Raw genomic sequence first — 16,631 nt, 5'->3', positions numbered from 1 at the left:
ATTAATAAGCTTCCGTTTGGTAAATATGTTCTACTAAAGAGCCGGCAAAAAACTAGGTACACTTTAAAATTTAAATCATTTAGGTTACTAAATAAATAAATTTAAGATTGCATACTTGGCATTGCCTCCTTATCTAGACGAATAATGTTGAGATACATTTGTAGCGTTCTCCCTGCTGTTGCTTGTCTGTCTTTTACAAGACTTTTCCGTTTATTTGGTGGAATTGTTCGTAGAAGTTTTTCCATTTAATATATTTGCCGTAATTCATATGTTTAGTTAAAAATTAAAATGATGACTCACGTAATAATATTTTATGTTTTTGTTAAAATGTGTACTTCGTTTATGTATTGTTTGGATATCTATCACAACTAAATTCAATAAATCAGTGGAGCTACACACTTTTTAGGTGTGGCCCTCAAATTTGTATACGTCTTTGTTTCATTTAAATTTGTAATTCTTATAGGCAAGTAGGTGATGCTTCCTATGCCTGACACACGCCGTCGACATTTTGGTTTCCTAACGATGTTTTCCTTCACCGTTCGAGCAAATGGTGAAATGTTTATTTATGTATTCACAAAAATACACTATCCTTACAGTATCTAAACCTAAACGATGATGTTGAAATTAAGAATACAATATATATAGCACGTCCATTGGTGCACAGCCGGGAGTCGAACCTACGACCTTAGGAATGAGAGTCGCACGGTGAAGCCACTAGGCCAACACTGCTCATATTGTATTGAAGCTATCTGAGGGAATAAAATACATTACTGTAAATCAAATCAAATATATCATAATAGATTTTATTTTTATTTTCGAATTTAGTGCACGTATACAGTTTGCAATACATTTTTGTAGCCAACGTTACAGGCAGCATCTCTTAACCAAATACATAATCGTTAGTAAACGATAATTAGAAACAATAGTATCAGGTGAATAGTATATAAATGATAATATACATACATTAAATTATAGTTTCAGCTAGTGTAGAAAACTAGTATCTATACTAAACTTTAAGAACGATTCGTATTTTTGTATGATTGTAACGATATAAGTCAAAAATTACTGATTCAGAATTCTTTCACAATTAGAACGCTCTGAGTCACAAGGACTATATTTATTCCATAAAATTTCAAAAAGTCCAGCAATGCGAAGCTTGGACAGGTCGCGAATATAATTGAGAGCTAAGACCCAAGCAAAGACTGCAAAATACACTGCAATACAATTATAAAACTTATATCTATTAAACTAAGGAACCTTATTAATTGAACTACTTAAAAACTAAAATTAAATACAATTAAAAATGAGCTGAGAGCTTTGGCTTGCTTTGCTAACATTGCAAGATTAAATTATGTAACTTTGACAAAATCATTATTGAATTGACAATTCATATTATAATGCAGGATAACTAAGTTTTTTAGTTTTCTCAAGACTAAACGCTTATTACGACTCCTGTGCGTCAAATACAAATTTTGACATTATGTTTGTTTCTGTTTTTACATATATATTTGAAATTAATCAAATAAAACAGTCACGCTGATAGTAATTAAATATATGGTGAACTTTATTACCGTGTCCACGCACTCTGAAAAGCACAAGAAACGTCGGAAAAAATTAAAATTTAGAATTATGTAAATAATTATAAGTTTTTAATAATAATACATAGCTTCGTTCGTTCCGTTAATCATAATCCGTTCAAATAGTGTTTTTTTAATGTTTAAAAGCTATGTTAACAACAGACAATAATATGGTGAACTTGTCGAAATCTGCGGGACGAGCTAATAAGTGAAATGAATAAAATTGAATGTACAGAGGCATATGCAAAAATCACTAAATATGAATCTACTCCCTGTATTTAATGTGTATGAGATATATGGGCCATAGCCAAGGCACATTATTCGAAATAAATATTTTTCGTGTTACCTAATTTTGTGAACTGCGTAATAGTTTTTTCAAGCTTTTTACAAGTTTTCTTCAATATCAGCTATACTCGGAGTCGACTTATATTATTACATAAGTAATTTAGTAAATTTAAATTCACTATAGATGCAATCGGAAGCTATAAGAGCAATGGTTTCTTAGAAGTTATTTTTCAGATATCTATTGCACCATTTATTGGTATAAATTATTTATATACCATTAGAGATAATTGAATGATCAACTCCGAGTACAGTTGTTAAACATTTCATGTGCACAAACTATATAATTAATTAGTATTCAAAAACTTGACAAACCTTAACTCATTTGCCGGAATTTATAAACATGAAGTATGATATTACTGAAAACCAGATTATAACTTGAGACATGTTTCTGAATAAAAGCCTTGTTTGTTATAAAAATAGTCATTATTAACATGATAACTCTAATGCAAATAATTTTATATTTATCTCAACAACAAAACTGTTAAAAATCAGTTCATTCATAGATCGGGGGCATAGACATAAATACTTGCCTCTATATAAACATAGAACCATCCAGCCCCTGGTCATTAAGCTAAAAATCTACAAGAAAACCAGAGAATTGTTAAAAAGCTGTTTATTATAACTTTACACTATACATTGATATATCACTTGGTGGGAACTTCACTATATTAATCACCAGAGATAGTGCCATTTAAAAAAAAAACTATCCGAACAATGTTTTACAATTTATATTTCAAATTGATTTTAATTATAGAATTTATTGAGTCTTATGATACTTATGTAACTAAAAAAATATTCCTTTAAACTTCAATTTTAAACATTAAACTAGTCTTATTACCGTGTTACAAGTATTCATCCATCTCTTTTCATCACAACATACGAAATTATGGCAGAAAGAGATGAAAGACTACTATTGTTAAAAGTGCATTTGACTGCTTTACTTTTTATGATGTAACACTTTGAGTGTCGAAGTGTGTGAGTGAGTGTGATGTCATACGACATTTTTAATTTAAATACAGAGGCTTCTTAATATATTGTTTGTCTGTATTAGTATTTGTATAACTCAATTTGCATTTTAACACTAAAGAAATAATCTAATTAGAAATCCAATGAACAGTCAAAAAACATTAAATTTTGTATATAATCTGTGACAGATATACATACATTGGGCAGTAAAATAATAAATTCAACATTTCTATCTATAATCTTATTTTAATTAAACGCAAAACAGTCCCAGTTAATAAATATTTATTCACTACATAGTGAATAAGCACTTTATCACACTGCACTATTGTATATTTTTTATCACTTTGAGGTCACTTTAGCTTCATTTATTAAACATCATTTGGTTGGTGATGTTATTCCTAAGGCAGCTGACAACAAACGTACGACGTTCTTTTGCTCTGTAGGTTCGTTTTCTGTAAAAAAACAAAGCTATATAAAAATGTGTGTGTGCACAAGTAAAAAGTGAAACTTCTTTATGACCTTATTTTTAGAAAAATTATCTACTATATGCAACTTTACAGAAATTGCTTAAATAAAGTTAAAGTAGATAAAGTTTAACAAAAGGGTTTTATTATAGACATGAATACAAATAATAAAATTATTACATTTTACCTTATTACTACTAAGATTATTACAGAATTTCAGTAATTGTAATAGAATTATTACTATCATTGTAAGCGTTATTATATATTTTTGTTATTAATTTATTTTCATTAATATAAATTAATTTTCACTTCAAAAATACATTTTATATGCATTTTTTACTTGGATGTTCTGGGCAGGTTAAGCCACAATGGGCTACTTGATAATATGAAAAGTAAAGTGTTATAAAGTAGTGGCAGATAATTTTGTAGATTAATATTTTAATTGTTTGCGAGTTGTTAATGAATATTAATATTTTAAGAATAAAACTAATATTTGTTAAATGCTCAAACAATCGCTACTATAGAATGTTTGTAAAATCTCATCAGCGAGCTATTCCTGTCTTGAGGCGCTCCCTGACCGCATTCGCGTGTAATTTAACGTTACAGATATAATGAACAAAAATAAAATAACACACCCTATGTAGATCAAGTATACATTATTATAATTAAACAAAAACAAATAAAAGCCAAAACTTAAAATGTTTTATAAACGATGTATATATATACAAAGTATATAAATAGAACAATACACTAAAAATAAAATAGTCTAATAAAAAAATATATATATATAAACTTGCTATATGAAATGAGACTATGCCATCGATGCCACATCTAGTAAAAAATTCGAACAATGTTCTATGTTTTGCTTGGTTGAATGATTTTTATATAGTTTTACATACATACATACATGTTTCTCAGTCAGTGAATTATGTAAGCAAGTTTTATGAGAAATAAAGTTATTCTTAAACCATAAAAAATCTAACATTACATAAATAAGGGAGAAAAACAAATCATTACAGGGAGGAAGTATTGAAATGTAATGCAAAGTCGAATCTATAATGTTACATCACACATGAATGCTCCCGGTGAGGGGACTTTAGAGTTAAATTTCGTCAGAGACTGAGTTCTCTGTTCTATTTTTTTTAAGCCAACACTTAACAGGACATTACAATTTGTATAGGTTCTATATTCACTTATAAATAATATAAAATGGTTTTTAAAATTCAAATAGCCTCTTCTTCCATTCTCAGTATCAACAAGGAGATAGTTTGAAAGTTGATAAGCATGCTAACAGCTATGTGATTAAAAATCATATGAATATATTAAATAATCTCACCGTCAACTCCAGTAACATGCTTTTCTAAGGTCAGCTTCTCTTGTGCTACTTGATAGATGCCTTCCTCGATTGTGCCAGCACTCAACAGTCTATAAATGTTCACAGGACGAGTTTGACCCATTCTATGACATCTGAAAACGACAATTATTTTTTTAACATTTTAAGTACACCACACAAGAAACCTCCATACACATATGTATGGAGGTTTCTTCTATATGTATTTTGATTATGTTATTGTTAATAAGGCTGATCAATAACCCGGTACAATTACTTAACGAGAACGAGTCTTGACCCACTAATACACAGAGTCAAAAGACTCATCAAATGTGCTGAGTACTGTAATTACTTTTGGTGTTTGGACATGATGAGCAAGTCAGTATAATCTTTTGTTAACATAGCTTTTATACATTAAGAAAATACTTTTTAAACAGATTCAAGCGGTCACGGTGACTGAAGACAAAAGGTGTTGAATGCGGCGTGACCACGCCTGCTGTAAAGCACGCGAAACGTCGGAAAAATTTAAATGTAAAATTATGTAAATAATAATAATACATAGCTTCCATCCGTTTAAAAAGTGGTTTCTTAAGTCAGTATAAATGTAGCATTCTATCAATGGATTTAAAGATTTAAAGGCCGGGAACGTATTTGCGAGCTCACTGGCAATATGAGTGTCTATGGGCGGCGGTATCACTTAACATCAGATGAGCCTTATACCCGTATGCCTCGTTATATAAAAAAGATGATAGTGGTTAAATAGCTACATTTTTTTTACTGTTTATATTGTAGAAAGACTTAAATATTACCTATCTTCAGCCTGTTTATCATTATAAGGATTGAAGTCAATATCGTGAATTATGACTGTGTCAGCTGCCGTGAGGTTAATCCCCAATCCACCAGCCTTCGTCGATAGAAGGAACACGAAAATATCTTCGCTATTGTATTGGTCTATTAATTCTTGCCTGAAACATAGATAATGTAAAATTGCTATGTGTATTATTTAGTACTAATGGACTCGACAGACGTCCTTCTATAAAGTTCCTCACTGTTCTTTAATTTAACGATCACTATATTAAAACATATAGTGATTTTGTCATGATGATTGATGATTTTCGATTTCAAACATTCGTCCTGAGGGAACAGTCCCAGTTTTATTAAAGTTAGTACAGTATTTTTTTATCTCCTGGTATCAACAAATATCCATGATGAATATGTATTGATGAATGTTAACCCTTACCTATCATTGACAGCAGTGCTGCCATCTAGCCGGATATACCGGTATCTTCTGAGCTGCAAGTAAGGTTCCAAGATGTCCAGCATCATGGTAAACTGGCTGAATATCAGCACTCGGTGACCCTCCTCTTTCAGCTTGGGAAGCATCTCGTCCAACTTCTTAAATTTTCCAGAGTCCTCTATTAAACTTGAGGGAACTGAGAAGGACTTGATACACTGTAACGAAAAAAAATATATTAATTGATTTATTTAATTAAAAAAAATAAAGCTCAACTAAATAAGATTAAAGATTCCATATCAAAGACGAAATAAGAATAGAAAAATTTATTTTTCATAACTCATTTCAATTTTTTATTCACAAATATCTTCATTTGTTTTTTTTATATAATAGGACGCAAACGGGCAAGAGAGAGGCTCACCTGATGTTAAGCGATACCGCCGCCCATGGACACTCACATTGCCAGGGTCGCAAGTGCGTTGCCGGCCTTTCAGGAATTGGTACGCTCTTTTCTTGAAGGACTCTAAGTCGAATTAGTCCGGAAATACTTCAGTGGGCAGCTGGTTTCACATAGTGTTAACGCGGCAAAAACTGCCTTAGTAAACGTTCAGTTGTGGAACGACGGACGTCGAGGTGATACGGATGGTATTTTGTATTTTGGCTTGATGTCCGATAATGAAACTCAGCTGCGGGTATTAGACCGAACAACTCTTCTGAACCCTCCCCATGGTAAATGCGGTAGAAGATGCAGAGAGACCCAACATCTCTACGCAACGCCAAGGGATCAAGCCGCACGGAAAGTGATTGGTCGTCGACGATTCGAATTGCTCTTCGTTGAATACGGTCAAGTGGAAGGAGCTGGTACTGGGGTACTGGGGAGCTCCGGCCCAGAGGTGAGAACAATATTCCATGTTGGGCCGAATTTGCGCTTCATAGCATTATATATTATTGCTGAGCACACCAAGCTTTTTGGAGGCTAATTTAGCCTTACCTTCTAAATGACCGCGAAACTGAACGTCATTAAAATAAAAAAAACGAACTAGCTTTCAAGCGAGCTTTATTCAAATAAATTTATGAAATAGTTTTGCAAATTCATCAACTACTCGATATGCTGTTCTTTAAAAGCTAAATAATACATTTGTGCGCTTCCTTTAGTAAGAGACAACCAGCGAGCTCTGACCAAAAACTAATCAAACAATAATTTTACTTAACCGTCAATTTCAGAAAGGAAAGGTTTCTTTAACCTGGTAGAAACCAAAATACTACTAAAAAAACAAATTAGTATGAAAGGTATACGTACAGGATATTGCAACGTCAGAAGATGTATCTGAAAATCAGACAGACAGAGCAAGTCTTCATAGGCGTACTGCTCGTTCTTCTCTTTATACCCCGGGTCCCTCGCCAGCCGGGCTGCTATTTGTCGGACTTGGGTGTCAAGGTAATGATATCTGAGGAGAAGTGGGTGGTTCGCCAATTTCCGCATATCCATCATCATTGACATGCCGCTCTGTTCTGTCGTTGCGTGAACCTGAAAATGAAAAAAACAATGTTTTTACAGACGCAAGTGTCACCAGGAGTTAGAAAATCTTATTCATCAGCAGAAAAAGAAGATTTTTCAGCTGCTTGACGTTTGAATTGGATAATGAGTGACTATAGTGTATACTAAATTTGGTATGTTTAGAAATTTAATTAATTAATTTTTTTTTCTAAATTACTTTTATAATCCAATGGATTTAATATACAATCGACACACACTTATATGACGAAATTGTTCATATCACAAGTCACGAAAAAAATAGTAAATAAAATATAGAATCTATGATGTAATAAGCCGCATAGTCAAAATATGGTAAACAAATTTCTGGATCCATTTATAATAATTTTTAAAATCAGCCTTTTTACCTGTATGTAGCCTTTTGAAATCAAACTCCTCTTGCTGGAACGATTTTGATAACATTTTTAACTAAATTAGACAGTTTAAGTAGATTCAAGAAAGGCTTTTTTTAAATTGATCAGCTTGTATAAAAAAAACAAATAAAGGTTTGGTAACACAAACTAAAATACCTTTATCTCTTAAGAAAACACTTTTTAAACGAATTGAAGCTATGTATTATTATTATTGACTTATAATTATTGACATAATATTAAATTTAAATTTTTCCGACGTTTCGCGTGCTTTTCAGCGTGCGTGGTCACGGTGACTAAAGACAAAAGGTGTTGAATGTCAAAAGTATCTGCTGCTGTAGAAAAAGTTGTGTTATCTGTATTTATTTCCCCGGAGTTGAGATCGACCTTATCTCTCTCAATCTGTTACTACCAATAACTTAGAAATTTAGTTAGACCATTACTTACCATTCCATCTTTAGAAGACGAAAACGCAGCTATAAGTTCCTTGTATAGCTTTTGCTGCCTATCAGACATGGCACAAGGCACCATGTGATTAGTTTTCTTTGGCAGATCTTGAAGGACATCTGCCTTCAGCCGACGAAGGACAAAAGGTTTCATAATACGCTTTGCCTGAGTTATCTGGCTTTGTTCAAACGGTGGTACATCATCTTCCTTTTTTTCAGTCGCTTTTTTCGTTGCTTTTGCCTTCTGTAAGAAAAAAAAGAAATTCATATACCTAATACCTGTATCTATAAGAAACAGGTGTCTTGCATCGGCTACCTATGGTGCGTCGATTTTTTATTGTCGTTTTGACTTTCTACACGAGCAATATAATAATTATAATTCTGTGTTGATTGAAAATCGACATTTAATCAACTCTAGAGATTCAATTAACTTTCTGATTTAACTACTTTACTGCGACATATATATTAGTATATAAGTTTTCAATCTGTTTGATGTCCTGGTGAACAGTAAAACTATGTTCATTTTATGTCTGTTTATAACTGTGACCATTTTATCTTCCTTCATTTTCTAATTACAGTACAATAAAATAAATAATAATTGAAAAAGAAATATAACATATATATATATATATATATAGGGAGGAGGGCAAGAGGAACAGAAAAGTAGAGAAATAAAGTATTAAACTGGTGCTCAAAGTACAATAAACGCTAAAGAGAGACTTAAAAGGTGGTTAGACCAGAGTAAGGAAACAGCAGATGGTACATGGCGGAGAGTGGCACAGTTCATACAGAAATAGCGGGGTTTGGCGGAGGCCGTTGACAAAAAAGGGCACACAGATATCTAAAAAGAATGAATGTTAGATATACAAATGTATCTGATATAAAATATTTCTTATTATAATTATGAATTAATGATCGTTTTGATGACTTTCGCGTTTCCGAGTACATTCAATATTTAGGCCTGTCAATTACTATTTCACACATAAGTCTCATATAACATAACCCTCTTTTTTACAGTCAGTTAAAAACAATAACAGATCACTTAAAGTTGTACTTACAGAATTCTTCTGAAAGAGATTCTTCAAGTCATCAGTCTTTCCAGAGAACATGTGAGGCATCACAAAGCATAACAGCGACATAAGTTCTATCAAATTATTCTGAAGTGGTGTACCGGTTAGGAGCAGTCTGTGTTTTGACTGAAAAAATAAAATAAACTATTACCATATGTACCTTTAAATAGATTAATAAGATTGGACTAGTCGAGTTGTTTAATAGATACAGCATTACTGCTATCTCTTTTACATGTATGATAGTAATTAGGCTTTGTTTCACAAAATTTATATATTTCTATGCTATAGGAAAAATTTGTACTTCTATTGTGTTGAGAGAGAAGAATATAGAATACAAGCAGCGTCTACTCCTCCATAAAGTAAGTAGTGTTATTCGACAATTTCATGTTAAATATGGGTTTTAGTAAATAAGGTACTTTTATATTAGTCCTAAATTAGGTTAAATCGCAATGTTAAATGATATCTTCGTGCAAAGACAATTTGAAAAAAATCAACATGCAAGAATTCTATATAGTAGCTTAGTCATCATCAGCCAAACAGATCTCCGAACGTCTCTCAAAAGAATACTCCGATTTGCCCATGCGTGTTTCATATTAATTACAATTTTTTATTAGCTAAAGATTGGACCTTTTCTACAAGGCATTTTTCTTATACCATCCTAAACAAGCAAAAAACATTTTTCGAAATTACCTTGATCTTCAGCAGGTTGTCATACCGTTGCGTGGCCATGTTCTTGAGCATATGCGCCTCGTCGTATATCACGTAGTGCATGGGTGTTATACGAAACATCTTGCGTTCCTCTGGACAACTGCTTACCATTGTGTATCTGAAACATACGATTTTACATTAATATTAATAAAATTTTGGAACTAAAAATATGCTTTACTTTACCAATTAAACTCAAACTAAAAATAACTTATTTCATATAGATAAACAAGTACACAAGTACAACGAGTAAACAAGTAAGATCACCTACGCGTTGGACTAACCAGATCAAGTCTGTCGGCTGACCATGACTGACTCGGCTGACTGATAGGCAACGATGGCGAAACATCATGGAGCGCATCACATCTGCCCGTTCTAATACCACTACTACGTAGCGATCACGACCGCTCTGTCAAGAGTGTACCGAATAACAAGAAGAAACAAGTACACTTATAAACGTCAGAAAAGAAGTTAAATTAATTCTAAATTTACATTTACTACCAGTTTGCAAGTCAAGGGCATAGAGCGGACAAGAAGAACTGGCAAGAAACTCTCCGCCACTCTTTTTAATCGCCAAGTTTTGAGTCATACAAATTGTTTGAACTGGAGCAAATTAATCCCAAAGATAAGGATCAGTTTAAATAACTGTTAAATTTATAATAAACTTTATTGGTTAATTTACGTTTAACGAGAGTTTTGAATTTATCCAGTGATAATTCTCTAATTTCGCTTGGAAGTTTGTTGTAATACGAATACAATTTCCATATAAGGAGTGGTTTATCCTGGTTGGTTGTACACTTAGATTAGTTCTGTTTCGAGTATTACATTGGTGATTTGTTTTAGAATCTATTGGAAGTTAAAGAGTGCTGCATCTGCTGTCGTAATATTTTTAATGGATGCATACTATCCCTATAAACATAAATGAGTAAAATACCAACAACTAGTAAAAACTATTTATTTTAAGAAATACAAACAATGCCATTTATGTATTTAATTCTATTCTATAGCTGATCTTAGGTTTTCATCGAAAATGTAAAAGTTTTATTTAAGCAATAAAAATAAATAAATATATCAATGGCGCTAAAATCTTTACTACAATAAAATCCCTCATGACGTAGAATCCTTGTAAACAATATGTCGTCGCCTGTTTTATGATAATACTATTTTGGAGTTTATCGCCGAATATATTTTTAATCGAAATATTATATATGTGTATTTGTGTAATATAAGAATGATAACGTTGTCTTGCCTTGAGAAACGATATAACGCGTTCTTGTAATTACGATTTTTTTATAAAAATAACATTTTATGTAATTCAAGTGTTCACTAATCAAAATGTTAATGTTTAGTATTATTTTTTGTTTACTTACGTAGTAAGGACCACATCGTATTGGTCGAGTCGTTTGGCGTACTCAATACGTAGCAAGCGACGTTCTTCAGGTGGGCCATAGTATTTGCTCACACGGAATGAGGGAACCCAACGGGCAAGCTCAGTGCTCCAGTTGTCTAAGAATTAGAAATAAATAAATCATTATTGTCGACTTTTTGCAGATGTGGTTTTTATTACTAACCGACATTAAAACATGAAGGAGGTTATTAATTTGACGTGTACTTTTTGTGCTCAAAGCTCTGCCGTCCGACAATGTGTCCTTCGACAACCAAAAAAATAGACTATGATCTTCCTTTCCCGTATTTAATTAGATTATCGTTTAACACTCTTGGTAACACAGAACCAATAAAGAAAATCAGATAAATTTAAGACCTAAATTTACATTACTACCAGTTCCCAAATTAAGGGTTCTTGCCAAAAAATGGCAAACCTCCGCAACTCTTTTTAATAAGTTTTTAGAGAAATTATACGACTGCTACTGCAACTATTATGCCCTGCTTCGCTTGACATATTGAAAAATGTCAAAAAAATATGACAAACGCTTCCACTGTCAAAATAGTACCACGAAATTACAGTGAAGATAACAAATACGTAGCCTATTAAAACGTGTATAGTGGCTAGTTGAAATTAATATTATTATCACCACATACTTTAATTTAAGCTCAACCACTCACGCCAAGTACTGACCGTCCACGGGCACAACGCATGGACATCGTTTGAATATATAAAAAAAGTGGGACCACATATATAAAAAAGTGGGAACACAAAAAAAAGTGGGACCACATATATAAATAATACTCATCTAAATAAGCTCAACCAGTCATCCGAAGTAAAACCCATCTATGGGTTGTCAAAACGCATGGTCAGCTATTTTTTAAAAGTGGGATCAAATATAATAACTCACCTAAAGTAGATGCAGGAACTACAATCAAATGTGTTCCCTTGGCTTGTCCTGTTTCTTTAAGATGTGCGAGGAAGGATATCACTTGAACTGTCTTTCCTAGACCCATCTCATCGGCTAAGATACCAGAGACACCCTGCTTATGCAACACGGCAAGCCAATTCAAACCCACTAATTGATATGGAGCTAGCGTTAAACTGGAAAAATTGGATTGTGAGGAAGTTATCGAAGTGAAGAAGAATCTGGATATTCTTAAGTTCTCCTATCATTTTCACAAGTGTATATCGTTTATATAAGATATTTTAAATAGTATCTGATTGTCCTCATTGTATGATGTTTGAGAGCAAAAATATAATATATGTGACATTAAACAAAAATTAAATAATTTAATTAATTATAATTCAAAACACAATATACATAAGATTATGTTGTGAGACCTTTTGCTTGGCAGATATTTTAAAAATGATGATATAAGACAGCAACTTCCAAAGGCATTTTTTTCTAAATTTGATTTTTTAGGAAAGAATTTTATAAACAAAATTTCAAGCATTAAAGAATTACTGGATATGATTCCCATGCTATTGAAAATAGATGAAGTCACAGAACAATTTGCCACTTATAATAAAGTAAATATAAATTTATTTACCTAGAATCTAAAATTCCAGGTTGTGTTAGTCTTCCCGCTCCAGCAGCAACGGCAGCCTCCAACTGTTGGGCTAAACCTACACATTTCTTCATCAAACGTTGTATATTATTCCTAGTGCAGAGCAACTCTTGGGTTGAATTTAATAGATCTGTACTCAGCATTTTGTTGTCATTAAATTTTTGTACCTAAAACAGGATTTTTTCAATTAATTTTAACATTAAAAAAATATAATAATTAGTTAATTCATATCAAAATTAGTTAATTTGGATAGAATTCTAACACACAGTAAAATTTGACTGAAACATGTTCTATCACTTTATATCGACTAAGTTTCTAAGTTGTAATCTAAGTTTTGGCATGTTTTCTGAATCCATAAGTTATCATTTATTTTTCTTGTGTATCCATGCCTAACACGTTTTCTGGTCTAAAGCATGCCGGTTTAAAGCTCCTTACAAAGTAAAACATTGTAAGGAGCTTTGTATCAAAGGCACAACTTATGCGTTGAGAAGCCCATTATAAATCCTCTAAGGCTAACTCCTTCTGAATAAAGACATAGGGTAATATTAAATCTTACCATATCTAACCATCCCCGGAACGGCCTCTGGGCAATGATAGCCTCAGCTTTCTTTTGTGAGCAACCGCTAAGCAGTGACAGTTCATTGAAACTGCTGGTGTTAAGGAATTCAAAAACTTTTCGTTTGTCTCCAATGAGATCATCTGTTATTTCATTATCCGAATCATCACTGAAAAATAATTTGTAATATTTAGTAAATTTTAATTGCAAAGGACATCAAGAATAAGAATTCGTAGAATTTTCAAGCAACTGCCTTACAGCAACCTCAATAAAATGTCTAATCTGGAGGTATAGATTTAGGATGAGATCCAGATACGAGACTCAGCCCTAATTAACACTTTAGTACATCAAAATCATATGTGTTTCGGTCATACAGGAGTCACATTTAGTTCTAAGTCTTATTATTGAATCTAACCGTTGATTAGATTCTAGAGATAGAGCTATGAATAAAACTTCTTTAGGAGTATAAGCTCATGATTATTACACTATTTGAATTGAATTTCTTATCAGCAAATGTATTTTGTTTTAAAAATTAATTTTTAATTTACTTATTATTACCTTAAAAAAATTAAATTTCACATACTGCAAATGGTTTTCTGAAAGAAGATTACAGATGTTTTCCATAACAATGAAACCAACTATGTGAATACCAAAATATTTTTATAAAGTCTACATCACTTATGTAATTTAAAATAAGCTTGGAAGTGGCAACTTTCACTTATGAATATAAAATCGATTTCTCACCTATCATAGACTTTATCGTCTTTGCCTTTCCTAACACCGTAGTCATCATCCTCACTACCACTACTACCTCGTCGGACGCCGCCAACTTTAGGCATGACTTTTTTTCTTACAATAGCAGTTTGCCCCTGACTGTTTGTTACCCTTATTATTGTGGTCCCATTAACCCTGGATACACCAGAAAACCCTGGCCTTGAGCCAAAGAAGCTGGATGTGGCTGGTTTATCATCACTCTCAGGATCATGCTTTAGTAGCTCATCACGAGTTTTCTCTTCATTCCAGCCATGTTTAACTAATGTATTTTTAACAAACTAAAAAAATACATAATATTTAATGTATACATATCACGTCTATTTTTTTAAATAAAATATCAAGTAAGTCTATTGTAATTGTAATCTTAATCCTGGTAAACCTCATATTTACACATTATTCTATATATATTTTATTCTATGAAAATACCTAAATATAGGTAACCTATAAAATAAAATTACCAAGTCATAACAAATAATTAATAATAGTACTATAATAATGAGAAATAAGATAGCATTTTATATCTTACCAATGGTGATATATCTGGAAACATTTCAACCATATTTCTAAATCTTCGTTCTTTTATTGCTGTAGTTAGTTCCACTATAACCGGTCTTTTTGCTGGGGAGCCTGCATCATCAGAATCTGAATCGGGTATCCTTATTCTCTTATATACAATTGGACCATTTGATGTAGTTGGAGCTGGCATTCTTATCTGAGACTCTGTTAAAATAAGTATTCCTTTTATTGATGTTATAAATCATTGTGATAATAGTATGCTCTAACTGCACTATATGTTTTTTACCCTAAATGTAGTAAATCTGGTCAAAGGTCCTCCAAAATCTTAAATAAAGACTGATGGTATTTAATAAAGGTATAAGGATATTTAACAATAAAACCTAAGAATATATATTTTTGTACTTATTGATATTGAAACAGTTTGTCTATAAGATATATTACATATATATTATCTTATTGTATGTTTATAAATTTAAGGGTGTGCTTCTAATCAATAACAAACAATATACATATTATATATTTCTTCTTTATTTTAATTTACAAAAGTTGATACATAACTTAAAAGTACTTAACAGCTAAACAACTTAATCAGCTGTTACCTTTAGTTATATACATAGTATGTGCAATTATGCAACAAAAGTTATGCCAATATGGAACTTGAATAAATTTTAAAAGAGAAAAATAAAATGTTAGTTACATTTCAAGATCTCAAGCTCAAGTATTTTTAAGCCATTTTATGTCATGTACTTAGGGGTAAAGCAATTTAAGCATTTTACGACATATAGTAATGAAACAAACAATGGAATATTAAAATTAACAAGCTAACACATAAAATTTCCAAAAAGAAGCTATTTTGGAATACTTTTAGAAACTCGAAAATCTAAAAAACATAACGTGGATTGCCGTAGTTGCTATGTTCCTATGTAAGAATATGGTGCTACAAAAGTATAAGTTTGCACATGTTATAAAAAATTATGCCTCTAATAACTGTGACCTTTATTTTTTTACTTACGAGAACCTGACGGTCTTATAACTGTGATTGTTCCACTAGAACCAGGTGTAGGTTTTCGTTGAAATCTATATTGTCGCAAATAACTTAACACACTAGGGCTAGTACTCTCCGACATTGTGCCAATTATGCACGTCCCTATATAGATAAAATTTTCTGTGATAAAAAAATCTTTTTAAAAGTAACGCGATATAAATGTTGAAAAACGTTTTACACCACACCATTCAAATGCGGAAACAACACTGCGGCCATTTTTATCCGCGAGAATGACTCTATACAGGAGAGACTAGCCAATCTCATTAAAAGAAAATTGACATTTCATTTTATAAACCAACCAAAAATGAATGATATTTTTTCATAGTATTTTTGAGCCGTACTAGCCAATAACAACCATTGTTCAATTTAACATTTTTCGAATTACCATAAAAAAAAGTATGAAATAAAAATGATATTTAATTTTTTTTATAATTGTGGGAAAACCGAAAACTATTTCAACTTTTGTTGAAAGTACAATATTTAATATAGATACAATTGTAAATTCTATAATAAATGTAGACTATATTTCTCTTAGGTTACTTATATGTGAGTCTCTACCGGTTCCAGTCAGTTCTACCCAGTAGTTTAGTTCATATAGGGGAGCCAAAGAGGGGATTTCGGGATTTACTGCAGCGTGGCAGATTAATATTCATGGATACCTTGTACCCAGTGAAGTATCTTTACCAAATATGAGCCCAAGTAAAAAAAAATGTATCATCAGATATTCTCGACCGCGTCAGATT

At 31.9% G+C, this 16,631-nt stretch overlaps 1 protein-coding gene across 1 annotated transcript; it reads right to left on the bottom strand.

Annotated features, from left to right (window-relative positions):
• Window positions 1-831: 831 nt before the first annotated feature.
• LOC123709892 (SWI/SNF-related matrix-associated actin-dependent regulator of chromatin subfamily A containing DEAD/H box 1 homolog) lies at window positions 832-16,116 on the bottom strand. Its single transcript, XM_045661488.1, has 15 exons — window positions 15,856-16,116; window positions 14,854-15,047; window positions 14,298-14,605; window positions 13,554-13,722; window positions 12,980-13,164; window positions 12,337-12,530; window positions 11,413-11,548; window positions 10,028-10,163; window positions 9,326-9,463; window positions 8,269-8,511; window positions 7,217-7,444; window positions 5,923-6,134; window positions 5,492-5,647; window positions 4,689-4,819; window positions 832-3,340 (listed from the first exon to the last, which is right to left on the bottom strand). The coding sequence occupies exons 1-15, from the start codon at window positions 15,968-15,970 to the stop codon at window positions 3,264-3,266; spliced, it is 2,622 nt and encodes an 873-aa protein (XP_045517444.1). The 5' UTR covers window positions 15,971-16,116; the 3' UTR covers window positions 832-3,263.
• Window positions 16,117-16,631: the final 515 nt, after the last annotated feature.

Source organism: Pieris brassicae, chromosome 5, assembly GCF_905147105.1.
Source record: "Pieris brassicae chromosome 5, ilPieBrab1.1, whole genome shotgun sequence".
Classification (NCBI taxonomy): Eukaryota; Metazoa; Arthropoda; class Insecta; order Lepidoptera; family Pieridae; genus Pieris; species Pieris brassicae.
This window is presented reverse-complemented; position numbering and strand designations above follow the sequence as displayed.